The sequence below is a fragment of the Bos javanicus genome, chromosome 3 (assembly GCF_032452875.1).
Source record: "Bos javanicus breed banteng chromosome 3, ARS-OSU_banteng_1.0, whole genome shotgun sequence".
Taxonomy (NCBI): Eukaryota; Metazoa; Chordata; class Mammalia; order Artiodactyla; family Bovidae; genus Bos; species Bos javanicus.
The window spans coordinates 57,560,385-57,573,338 of NC_083870.1; the positions used below are offsets into that span (position 1 = coordinate 57,560,385).

The window sequence follows — 12,954 nt, forward strand, 5'->3', positions numbered from 1 at the left end:
CTGCATGCAATATGCCAGCAAATTTGGAAAACTCAACAGTGGCCACAGGACTGGAAAAAGTCAGTTTTCATTCCAATCCCAAAGAAAGGCAATGCCAAAGAATGCTCAAACTACTGCACAATTGCACTCGTCTCCCACGCTAGTAAAATAATGCTGAAAATTCTCCAAGCCAGGCTTCAGCAGTACGTGAACCGTGAACTTCCAGATGTTCAAGCTGGTTTTAGAAAAGGCAGAGGAACCAGATTATCAAATTGCCAACATCCGCTGGATCATGGAAAAAGCAAGAGAGTTCCAGAAAAACATCTATTTCTGCTTTATTGACTATGTCAAAGCCTTTGACTGTGTGGATCACAATAAACTGTGGAAAATTCTGAAAGAGATGGGAATACCAGACCACCTGACCTGCCTCCTGAGAAATCTGTATGCAGATCAAGAAGCAACAGGTAGAACTGGACATGGAACAACAGACTGGTTCCAAATCGGGAAAGGAGTACGTCAAAGCTGTATATTGTCACCCTGCTTAATTATATGCAAAGTACATCATGAGAAACGCTGGGCTGGATGAGACACAAGCTAGAATCAAGATTGCTAGGAGAAATATCAATAACCTCAGATATGCAGGTTGACACCACCCTGATGGCAGAAAGTGAAGAAGAACTAAAGAGCCTCTTGATGAAAATGAAAGAGGAGAGTGAAAAAGCTGGCTTAAAACTCAACGTTGAAAAAACTAAGATCATGGCATCTGTTCCCATCACTTCATGGCAAATAGATGGGGAAACAGTGAAAAGAATGGCTGACTTTTTTGGGGGGAGCTCCAAAATCGCTACACATGGTGATTGCAGCCATGAAATTAAAAGACACTAACTCCTTGGACCAACCTAGACAGCATATTAAAAAGCAGAGACATTGCTTTGCTGACAAAGGTCTGTCTAGTCAAAGCTATGGTTTTTCCAGTAGTTATGTATGTATGTGATAGCTGGACTATCAGAAAGCTGAGTGCCAAAGAATTGATGCTTTTGAATTGTGGTGTTGGAGAAGGCTCTTGAGAGTCTCTTGGACTGCAAGGAGATCCAACCTATCCATCCTAAAGGAAATCAGTCCTGAATATTCATTGGAAGGACTGATGCTGAAGCAGAAACTTCAATACTTTGGCCACCTAATGTAAAGAACTGACTCATTTGAAAAGACCCTGTTGCTGGGAAAGATTGGAGGCGGGAGGAGAAGGGGATGACAGAGGATGCGATGGTTGGATGGCATCACAGACTCGATGGACATGAGTTTGAGTAAGCTCCGGGAGTTGGTGATGGACAGGGAAGCCTGGTGTGCTGCAGTGCATTAGGTCACAAAGAGTCGTACACGACTGAGCCACTGAACTGAACTGAACTGGTGAGTCATGTCCAGTAATTCTGCCAAATGATGTTTCATTACTATGCTGCTGCTGCTGCTAAGTCGCTTCAGTCATGTCCGACTCTGCTCGACCCCATAGACGGCAGCCCACCAGGCTCCCCCGTCCCTGGGATTCTCCAGGGAAGAACACTGGAGTGGGTTGCCATTTCCTTCTCCAATGCATGAAAGTGAAAAGTGAAAGTGAAGTTGCTCAGTCATGTCAGACTCTTAGCGACCCCATGGACTGCAGCCCACCAGGCTCCTCCATCCATGGGATTTTCCAGGCAAGAGTACTGGAGTGGGGTGCCATTGCCTTCTCCGTCCATTACTATAGAACCTATTAAAATCCTCCAAGTTTTGAAAATTTAGCAAGTTGGAGAAACACTGGATAAACTAGTATAGCATTAGGAGAGAATTTGTCTTACAGTAAAGCCTCAGCTTTGTGTCATTTTATTTTTTTAAATGCCCTCATATAAATCTCTGGCTATAAATTCAGGTTTAGAACTAAATTATTAAACCTGCATAACTTTTATTCAAGTTGTAAGAGTTTCTTTTCCTTCTCTTATGTTTCTGACCGATATTTCTTAGAAGGGGATATATTGGATGGAAGAAAAGTATAGTTTTCAGTCAAAGCAGTGATTTACAATCATCTTGATGTTATGAAATGCATATGAAACATGACTCCTTTTACTACTGTCACTGCCTTTATTTGTGACCTTCAGGTCTCTTGTCTGCCTGTTTTCATGTCCTTCCAGTTGGTCTGCCTACCTCCACTATCTCACTCCCTTTTATTTTTCACAGACAGAAGAATTGTCCTGAAGGAATTAGCTGGTTACATTACAAGCCTGAGGTTGATAAAATAAAAATCTGAACACCTTAGGTTTGTAGCTTCCAATTTTGTGTTTCAGTCTCATTCCATGTTTCTTCCTTACCGTGTATATTTTGCTTATAGGACACTGAACTTTCTCCTGTTCTTTAGAGTATGCCAGAAGCTTTTATAAGGTTCTCACTAATACAAATGGAAAAAGAGAACAGGAAATTTGTGCAAATTATAGAAAGGTGCCCCTTTCTCAAGTTCTTTTTATTTCTATCCAGTAGTCATGTATGGATGTGAGAGTTGGACCATAAAGAAGGCTGCTGCTGCTGCTAAGTCGCTTCAGTTGTGTCTGACTCTGTGTGACCCCATAGACGGCAGTCCACCAGGCTCTGCCGTCCCTGGGATTCTCCAGGCAAGAACACTGGAGTGGGTTGCCATTTCCTTCTCCAATGCATGAAAGTGAAAAGTGAAAGTGAAGTCGCTCAGTCATGTCCGACCCTCAGTGACCCCATGGACTGCAGCCTTCCAGGCTCCTCTGTCCATGGGATTTTCCACGCAAGAATACTGGAGTGGGGTGCCATTATAGACAGCATATTAAAAAGTAGAGCCATTACTTTGCCAACAAAGGTCCATATAGTCAAGGCTATGGTTTTTCCAGTAGTCATGTATGGATGTGAGAGTTGGACTATAAAGAAGGCTGAGTGCCAAAGAATTGATGCTTTTGAACTGTGGTGTTGGAGAACATTCTTGAGAGTCACTTGGACAGCAAGGAGATTAAAATGGTCAATCCTAAAGGAAACCAACCCTGAATATTCATTGGAAGAACTGATGCTGATGCTGATGCTGAAGCTCCAGTACTTTGGCCACCTGATACGAAGGACTGACTCACTGAAAAAGACCCTGATGCTGGGAAAGATTGAAGGCAGGAGGTGAAGGGGGCAACAGCAGATGAGATGATTGGATGGCATCACTGAGTCAATGAACATGAGTTTGAGCAAAATCTGGGAGGTGGTGAAGGACAGAGAAGCCTGGCGTGCTGCAGTTCATGGGGTTGCAAAGAGTTGGGCATGTCTTAGTGACTGAACAACAACAATAACTTTAAAATTGTTCTAATAAATATTAAAATTTTAGTGACCATGCTGCAGATAATTTGGGCAGTGCTCAACTTGTGCAGTCATGTGTGGCATCCGTGTATTTTTCCATCTTTGTTTTTGTAAACCTGTTTCTTTGCCTAGAATACACTTCCTCTTCCTGCTTTAGCAAGTTCATACTAATTTTTTTTCCAAATCCCAACTCAAAGCTCATTTCTTTTAGAATCTGTTTTCTGACCTCTAGTTCGAGACATTTTCTGTACTCCCACAATACTTGGTTTCTATTTCTTCCTACTTTGTATTCTTATTTATTTTTCTTATATCTACCAGCCTCACTAAATTGAGTTCCTCAAAAACAGTTCTTTTTAATTATTTGTGTATTTTTTCTGCTCCTAATACAGTGCTGGACATGAAGTGGGAATAATGAAGTTTAAAGGAAGAAAATCATGGACTTGAATATTCATTATTTCAGAGCGTATTTCTCCTGGGTCTGAGCTTATGCCTTGGGTTCAGTCATACAATGTATTTAGTCTATGTGATAATAATTAGAAGGTATGTATTTAGTCTATGTTATAATAATTAGAAGGTAGTGTTATGCACAAGATATTATAGTTAAAGTACAGTATTTATCTCTGAGCCATATCTTATATAAATTGCCCTCCATATTTCAGCTACATGATTTTCCTTCTTCATTATTATTTATTTTATGATAGGCGGCATCAGTTATCTCTTAATAGGCAGATGCTTTCAGAATTTATAATTTGGTACAGACAGTATATGTTACAATTATCTTCTTGTGTCACATGATCTAATATCTATTTGGATGCTGAATTCTTTGGCTACCTTTGTGGATCTACTTGCAGCAGGTTAAAGTGAGATTTCTAGACTCATGCTTCAGATATTCCCAGGAGGGAGCTTTATTAGGCTGGAAAACAATTTTTACTTAAAAATCTTACTGGATTCATTTAGGAGTTTTAGAAGAATTTATCAAGTCTATATTTTTACTCAAGTCTTTCATTATTAATGCCCTAGATTTCAAAGCAATTTTAAAGCTTATTGGAAATAATAGGCTTTTACAAACCTCTACCCATAAAGTCTATGTTACTAGTAATTTGGTACATGAAAATTTGCTTCTTTTAATTGTTAGTTTACTATCTAGAGATAGTATTCTTTATTTTTATTTGATGTTTTTGAAAACTTTCATATGTTTCATATTTAAAAGTCTATTTTTAATGTTTGGAAACTTTCATTGAGTTAACTATAATATGCTTACATTAATTAAGCTGAATTTATCCAGGGAAAGAGACAATTTCCTATTATCCAAATATTTTATAATTTTAAAAAATTAAAAAAATTAAGTTTTGTACTCACCTTGTGCTAAGCACTGTTGTCATACTTTATTTATATTAGCTCTTATAAAACTAACAACAATAATACTGTAAAGTATTTTTAAATTCCCATTTAAAAAACTAGAGAATTAAATTTCAGATTAAGCAGTTTGTTGTTCTGTAGAGACAGAGCCATTTATGTGTTCACAATATCATTTTGTCAAGTATAGTGTGCTTTAGTATGAAGGTAATGGAAAGCAGAGACTGTCAGTACTTTCTGAAGCTACAGAATGATTTGCTTTGGAAACGTAGTATGAATAACACTTAGAAGAAATAATTAAGGTTGTAGTTCTAGACAATACAGAAGTCAAATGAGGGAAGGGATGCTATAAGAAATTCTGTGATACCAATGAGAAGGGTACAGTTTTACCTCTGAAGAAAAAAAGACAGGTTAGTAATACAGTATGGGATAATTTCCAGATATACTCTGACAGGACTGGTGACACAAGACTGGATAAAATGACTGTTAGTTAACTGTCTTAGTAATTTTCCTTACTTCTATTGGTATGTATAATTTCACAGTAGAAAATTCAGCTTCCCTAATTAATTTTTTCCAAAGGCTTCCTTTGTAAGACTAGAAAAAGAAGGTACTTACAGAATGGAGACTTTGCATAAACATGATGGACTCCCTTGCAGTCTGGGATTTTTCTGGGATGAATGTACATTTTGCCTCATACAGCCCTGTCTGTGAGTCACGTCTGCATGGCCTTGTTATACAGCTGCCTCCCTGGCATTTGACAATCACATTAGTACCAGTAATATGAGTTGAACATCTATGGTGAAAGAATTAGATTACATTTATATATGAAGGCCAGAGAAATTATAAATAGATATTAACATCCTAAAATCATTCCCTCAGTGATAATTGCTATGGACCATGTACCAAATTCCATTTTGACAAAAGTAGGCACAGTGTCATACCCCTACTCACCATCAACTTCAACAAGAACAATGATGTTAATTCATATGTATTAATATTCACCGTTCATTAAAGTGATCAACATATCTATTAGCTCCTTGTGACTTTGAGCTAAAGATGATAATTCCTCACAGGGATGTTGTGAACATTAATTGAGTTAAAAGATACAGAGGAGTTGCTTCCCAGTGGGGAGGGGAGAGTCAACATTATGCTTAAAACCCTCTTTCCTACTCATGGTACACATATACATATATACTTGCACACATGTGTGTGTGTGTGTATAAAGAGCCTCTTGATGAAATTGAAAGAGGAGAGTGAAAAAGTTGGCTTAAAGCTCAACATTCAGAAAACTAAGATCATGGCATCTGGTCCCATCACTCCATGGCAAGTAAATGGGGAAACAATGGAAACAGTAAGAGACTTTATTTCTTTGGGGTCCAAAATCACTGCAGATGGTGACTGCAGCCATGAAATTAAAAGACGCTTACTCCTTGGAAGAAAAGCTATGACCAACCTAGAGAATATATTCAAAAGCAGAGGTATTTCTTTGCTGACAAAGGTCCATCTCATCAAAGCTATGGTTTTTCCAGTAGTCATGTATGGATGTGAGAGTTGGACTATAAAGAAAGCTGAGGTCTGAAGAGTTGATGCTTTTGAACTGTGGTGTTGGAGAAGACTCTTGAGAGTCCCTTGGACTACAAGGAGATCAAACCAGTTAATCCTAAAGGAAATCAATCCTGAATATTCATTGGAAGGACTGATGCTGAAGCTGAAACTCCTATACTTTGGCCACCTGATGTGAAGAACTGATTCATTTGAAAAGACCCTGATGCTGGGAAAGATTGAAGGTGGGAGGAGACGGGGACAACAGAGGATGAGATGGTTGGATGGCATCACCGACTTGATGGACATGAGTTTGAGTAAGCTCTGGGAGTTGGTGATGGACAGGGAATTCTGGCGTGATGCCGTCCATGGGGTTGCGAAGAGTCGGACACAACCGATCTGAACTGATATTGCTGTATGTGTTGTGCTGTGCTTAGTCGTTCAGTTGTGTCTGACTCTTTGCAACCCTGTGGCCTGTAGCCCTCCAGGCTCTTCTGTCCATGAGATTCTCCAGGCAAGACTACTGGAGTGGGTTGCCATGCCCTCCTCCAAGGGATCTTCCCAACCCAGGGATTGAACCCTGTCTCCCGCATTGCAGGCAGATTCTTTACTATCTGAGCCACCAGGTAAGCCCAGGAATATTGGAGTGGGTAGCCTATCCCTTTTCCAGGGGGTCTTTCTGATCCAGGAATCGAACCAGAGTCTTATGCATTACAGGCAGATTCTTTACCAGCTGAGCTACCAGAGAAGCCCATATTGCTAAATAGATGTATACATATATACATAGATGTATATATCATACATAAAAAACCATGTGTGGTTTTTGTGTTTACATTTTACATTTTATTGAGCTAGACTGAATTAAGAAATAAAAATAAACCCTGTATAGAAATGCTTGTGTGTTCAAACCTTTTGGTCTTTATAAGTAAGAGAATTGTCAAATCCCTGGCAGAGAATGAGGTAGAGTAGGGTATGGGTAAAAGATTCTAAAGAGTTCTTGTTTATTTGCAGGATTTATCCCATTCTGTGTTAATATTAAACTTCATTCCATTAATCCATTTAAATAAATTTATTTGTATTTCAAGGATTAAAAGAAATGATTAGTCATATTTTCCCAGAAGGTTAGCTCTAGAGTAAGCCTGAAAATTAAACTTACACTGCCTCCAACAAAGTGCCTGGCTCACAGTAGGAACTCAGTGTTATTTTCAATACTTGTTTTTACTATATATCTTTATCACTGATAAGGAACCTGATTTATTTTTCATTAACTTTTAAAAAGTAGTTGTTTGATAGATTCTTTGTTTAATTTTTACTTTATGCCATGTACAAGGCTAGGAGATTAAAAAAATCAGTCCTCAAGGATCTTAAAGTCTAGTGGAGAAAATAAAATGATACAGAAAATTATTGCCCACTGTGAGAGAAGTACCCTCAAGGATTAAATGGCAACCCACTCCAGTATTCTTGCCTAGAAAATTCCATGGACAGAGGAGCCTGGTGGACTGCAGTCCATGGAGTCACAAAGAGACACGAATGAGTGCCTGAGCGCACACAGACACACAGACACACACACACACACACACACACACACACACGCAGGTGAGAGCAGCCCGTGCATGTTGCTTTGGGAACAGCCTCAAGGATATCACAAATGGAGGGAGAGGAAATACACTTGGGGAAAGCATTTAATTTGAGACTGGAAGGACTAACAAGCATTATCTGAATACGGGAGGTGGTGCTGGGAGGGGTTGTTGCATGAGAAGAGGAGAGAGTGTTTCCTGGGTTGAAACCCTAGTCTCTGTGAAAGATTCTAGCAGCTTAGTAGACATAAAGCGAACAATACAAAGGCATTTTTCTACCACACCTCTTTTCTCTAATATGTTTTTTTATTCCAAAGCAGTTTTAATTACACTAATTTCTGTTGTTCTTTAATACTCATCAACTATTCCATGTATTTGACAGTTTTAATTTAAATATCTCATCTATTCATAAATAAGAGCTAAGTCTACCTATTCTTTAAAAAATCAAAAATTTCACTTATTTTTAAGAAAAGTACTTCTTTTCTTTAAGCTCAAGATTAAATGAAAAATAAAATATACTAAACATGAGACTCTTAACAGTTTAAATGGTTTCAGTGAAACAGATTGACCTTAAAAAGCTTTGAACCACATGGAATAAAAGATTGGGTAGGAACTTGAGCTCTAATTCTCAGATATATTAAGGTTTAGATTACAACCTTTTTCTTTCTCTCTCCTCTGCTGCTGCTGCTGCTAAGTCGCTTCAGTCGTGTCTGACTCTGTGTGACCCCATAGATGGCAGCCCAACAGGCCCCCACATCCCTGGGATTCTCCAGGCAAGAACACTGGAGTGGGTTGCCATTTCCTCCTCCAATGCATGAAAGTGAAAAGTGAAAGTGAAGTCGCTGAGTCGTGTCCGACTCTTAGCGACCCCATGGACTGCAGCCTACCTGGCTCCTCTGACCATAGGATTTTCCAGGCAAGAGTACTGGAGTGGGTTGCCATTGCCTTCTCCAACTCTTTCCTCTGACAACAACATATTTTTAATACAACCCCATGAATATTGAAATTATTCCCAAATTTTGATTGATCATGCTTCCAAAATGTAATACTCAGAAATTGTTAGATATATAATGGGGCAGGTTGAATATTGCAGTTGAGTGTGTGAGCACTCAACCACAGAGATAGTCTTTGTTTGCTTAGTATAGAAAATTAAAAATTCATAAGTGAAAACATTTGAAAACAGATTTATTCAATAGAATGATACCTTGTTGCTTCAATAGTGTTCCTTCTGGAGATATAGAATGGCTGGTCCCCGTTATACTCATCAAATATTCCCCATCGGAGATGGGCCCACTCATGGACAAATGCTCTGCCTATGAGAGAATATTGCCGCTTTAAAATTTATGTTTACAACAGAAGTATCCCTGCTTTTTGAAAATTCATTATACACCACTTCATTTTTATGAAAGACCCACCTCAGTACCTGTTTTCACTAACAGAAAGAAATTTGAAGAGGATTTTGCTTTATGAAAAAAGGCGAAAAGCAAAGGTAGCATTAGGCATTTGTTTTGCAGCCAACTGTTTTACAGACAGCACACACCCAGAGCAGGAAAAGTGGCAGCACCAAGCTCCTTCCCTAGCAACTGTGCTTGGCATCAAGCCTCATAGATTTGAAATGTGTCTGTGAGCATCTGTGATTCATCTCAACATATTTTGTGTATCTGTTAGCAAGATGTGTCCTAAGGTAATTGCTTCTTGTACATCATTCTGACTTATGATAGAAACACTTCTTTTGAATAATGAGGGAAACTTGTATATAAATAGAGTTTCCTTATATTTTAAGTCTCCCTTCTCCACATCATCAATCTAACTGAGTCAAGGAAATCTAGAAATTGACAACTTTCATTAGACCAAAGAAGTTAAATCAGTTAGTATCAGTAAATGGCTAACTTTATTATTAAACACACGTACAAAAAGAAATGTAGTTAGGTTGAACATAACTAGTAACTTTCTGAACAAAAATATTAATACTTATTTTTTCCTTTAAAAATTAAAAAAATACCATCAATCACAGTGTTATATTAAAATAACAGTGAAAGTGTTAAAATTAAATATTAAATGTTATATTAAAATAACAGTGAAAATAAAAACAGAAGTATGAAATAAATATCCTTACCTCGGGACCCATAGATAGGCAAATTATTAGTCAGCAAGAAGTTTGGAGTAAAATGTATATATTGTCCTTTTTCTCCACATCTTCCATATTGAAGTGTATAGGGATCATCTCCATGTTTTAGATAAGGATTAGCAACTATGACTTCTGCCTAAAAGGCAGAATAAACAAACCAAAACAGATCTCATGAGCAATAGAAACAAGGAAATTTTCATCTAAATTTAGAACATTAATATTACTAAATTAAATTCTAAAGTAGTCATTAATAATTACTCAAAATTATGAGCATTAATTTCTAAAAATCACAGCAAGAAGAAACAATTTAGGAGCTAGATAAAATACCCTACCTGGTCATATGATTCTTGTTTTGGCATTAAGTACTCAGATTTTGACTTCCACGTCATTGGAATTAAAATGCTTACATTCCTGAAATAAACTCTTCGTTTGGTGGCATGAAACAGGTAAGTAGAAGCTTCAGTTACCATTTCCTGACAAAATTAAAAGTACCTTGTAGTGGCAGTTTCACAATGAAATGAATGTGAAAGTGTACAAACAAGCAAGAAGAAGCTGATCTAAGCCCATCTCCCCAAATATTTTAGCAAAGACTAACTGAAAAGTAGGTTACATTTTACCATATCTATCTAGTCTGTAAACTCTCATTTTTATATACCTAGAAATCAGTTCTTTAATTTTTACCTGTCCAGGTCTGCATTCAACATGAGTTGGAGCAGGGAGTGAGGGTGCTAGGTGAGATATAAAGGTGATTAAGACTGGGAGTCTGTTAGCAAGTTGCTTCTTGAATTGGACAGAGGTGCTTAAAACTGGGTTGGGAGTTAAAAGTTTGGTTGATTTTATGCTGTTGTTAATTGAAAAAACAATTTGCTAGATTTGGTTTGAGTTATCTTCTCATATGGAATGTGTTCATAAAAAGCAAAGTTTTACTAGGCAATAATTTTCTAAGAATACGTAAGTCATTGGCTTCAAGTTCTAGTTTTGCTACTTAATGTATGACGTACAAATCACTTAACTCCTCTCAATTTATACAACAGGGGTAATTAATAATCTGTATTGTGTGGGCTTTCCAGGTACTGCTGGTGGTAACCTGTGTGCCAATGCAGGAGACATAAGGGACGTGGGTTTGATCCCTGGGTTGGGAAGATCCCCTGGAGGAGGTCCTGGCAACCCACTCCAGTGTTCTTGCCTGGAGAATCCCGTGGACAGAAGAGCCTGGTGGGCTACAGTCTATGGGGTCACAAAAAGTCAGACACAACTGAAATGAGTGAGCATGCATGCATGCATTGTTGACCACCTTATAGGGATATTGAGATACAAAGAAAATAGTATATATTAAGAGTACTATATATAGAATATTGTACTGATTAGCCCAAAGAAAATTAGGAAATGAGTCAACCTTAAAAATATATTTTCTTTGTGATCAGATACCTAAGAATTTCAAAATTTTCAGAGCTAAACAAATATGAAAACTGAAAAAATTGAAAAAATGTATAAGATAATGAACCTCAAGGGCTTTAAATAAGGTTAGTTTTTTAAACGTTATAAAAGTAACTTCATAAAGTTTCAAAATTATTCTCTAGTAGCTTGAAGATCTTTCTTTTAGCTTAATGAGTTGAAAATATTAGTAGTTTGGCCTTTTAATAATTCATTAAGGGAGTGACTAAAGCTATTAATATATGATACATAATACTTAAACTAAGCAGATATTAACCTTGACAGTTTAGATATATGCTAAATAAATGATGAATATTATCAAAGGAATTTTGGAAAATTATAACTCTATGTGAATGTGCGTATCTGCCTAGGCAACATGAGTTGAAATACTTAACAAAATAAAGATAAGTGGATAATAAGCTTTTCTCTTACCTTTATGTTTTGAATGAGTTTTTCATCTTCTGGCACACTAGGGTTAATTGCAATGACAATGCCATCATATCCATTGTTAATCAAATTTACCATTGAACTTTTCATTCCAGGCAGGAGGTGCAAAGTTAGGAACAGAATGACAGTCAGACGAGGCACCATTTTTGCGCATCTTACAATAAACCTATTGGAAATGTAAGGAGAGTATTTATGTATCTGTATAAGTCAGAGATTTGACTATAGCCCCAAATTTGCATAAAAGTATTACAAAATATCTTGATGAACTTCCTTATTCTAAAGAATTCTTCAATTGTTAAGTAGTAACAGGGATTATACTGGACATTTATTGCACTTTCTAAGACAACTAAGGTGTTAAATACTCAATGAACTGAGGAATTCTTTTAGATTATGTGGTTAGTCATCATCCTCATCATGGTGGTCATTCATTGTCTTCATTGTTATCATCATCAAATAGTTTTAGATATTTTACAGTCCTGTGATCTGTGGTCTGTGAAAAGCTGAGGAACTGAAATGCAAAGCACCAGGAAATAGCAGATGAATAAGTCATGTTTAAAAAACAAAGCAAAGATGAATAAAGGAACTAGAGCAGGAGTGGCAGTGAATTATCAAAATCCTAATTCACTGCCACTCCTACTCTAATTCTTTTATTTATTTTTGTTTTGGTTTCTAAACAAGACTTTTTCATCTGTTATTTCCTGTTGCTTTGCGTTTCAGTTCCTCATGCTTTCACAGAGCACTTTTCTGCAAACAGAACCCAGGACTGTAAAATATCTATTTTATGATGGGAGTCATATAAGCACAGTGGTTGCAGACAGCTATGTGTCAAGAGGGAAGTGGGTTTTTCCCCCTGCTTTCTGTGATGACTACTTGGATATTTCAGTTTTCAAATAGCACTGAATGCTTTAAATCCTTGTATAACTTGGACAGTTAATATGCTTCAATTATATTTCTTTTTTGGATTGAACACAAATCTTCCAATATTCTGTTAGCTTGAAATAGTTGTATACATAGCATTGTGAGCTGGCTTTAGAGTCAGATGAATCTAAACCTGACCCTTGCCTTGGTCATTTAACAGTCATGTGATTCTTTTTAAAAATTGAGGTAAAGGAACTTCCCTGGTGGTCCAGTGGTTAAGATCCACCTTCAATGCAGGGACACAAG

The 12,954-nt window shown here is 37.3% G+C and overlaps 2 protein-coding genes across 2 annotated transcripts in view; one reads left to right on the top strand and one right to left on the bottom strand.

The window, feature by feature from the left end:
- The window catches only part of LOC133244337 (calcium-activated chloride channel regulator 1), a 32,547-nt gene extending 20,589 nt beyond the window's left edge, over window positions 1-11,958 (bottom strand). Inside the window, exons 1-5 of the mRNA XM_061411366.1 lie at window positions 11,776-11,958; window positions 10,242-10,382; window positions 9,898-10,045; window positions 8,986-9,094; window positions 5,278-5,455 (exon numbers count right to left, since the gene is read on the bottom strand). Of these exons, the coding sequence (XP_061267350.1) occupies window positions 5,278-5,455; window positions 8,986-9,094; window positions 9,898-10,045; window positions 10,242-10,382; window positions 11,776-11,934 (735 nt within the window). The 5' untranslated portion in view covers window positions 11,935-11,958. The remainder of the gene's footprint in view (window positions 1-5,277; window positions 5,456-8,985; window positions 9,095-9,897; window positions 10,046-10,241; window positions 10,383-11,775) is intronic.
- ODF2L (outer dense fiber of sperm tails 2 like) overlaps window positions 1-12,954 on the top strand; it is a 393,421-nt gene that overhangs the window by 54,956 nt on the left and 325,511 nt on the right. The window lies entirely within an intron of this gene.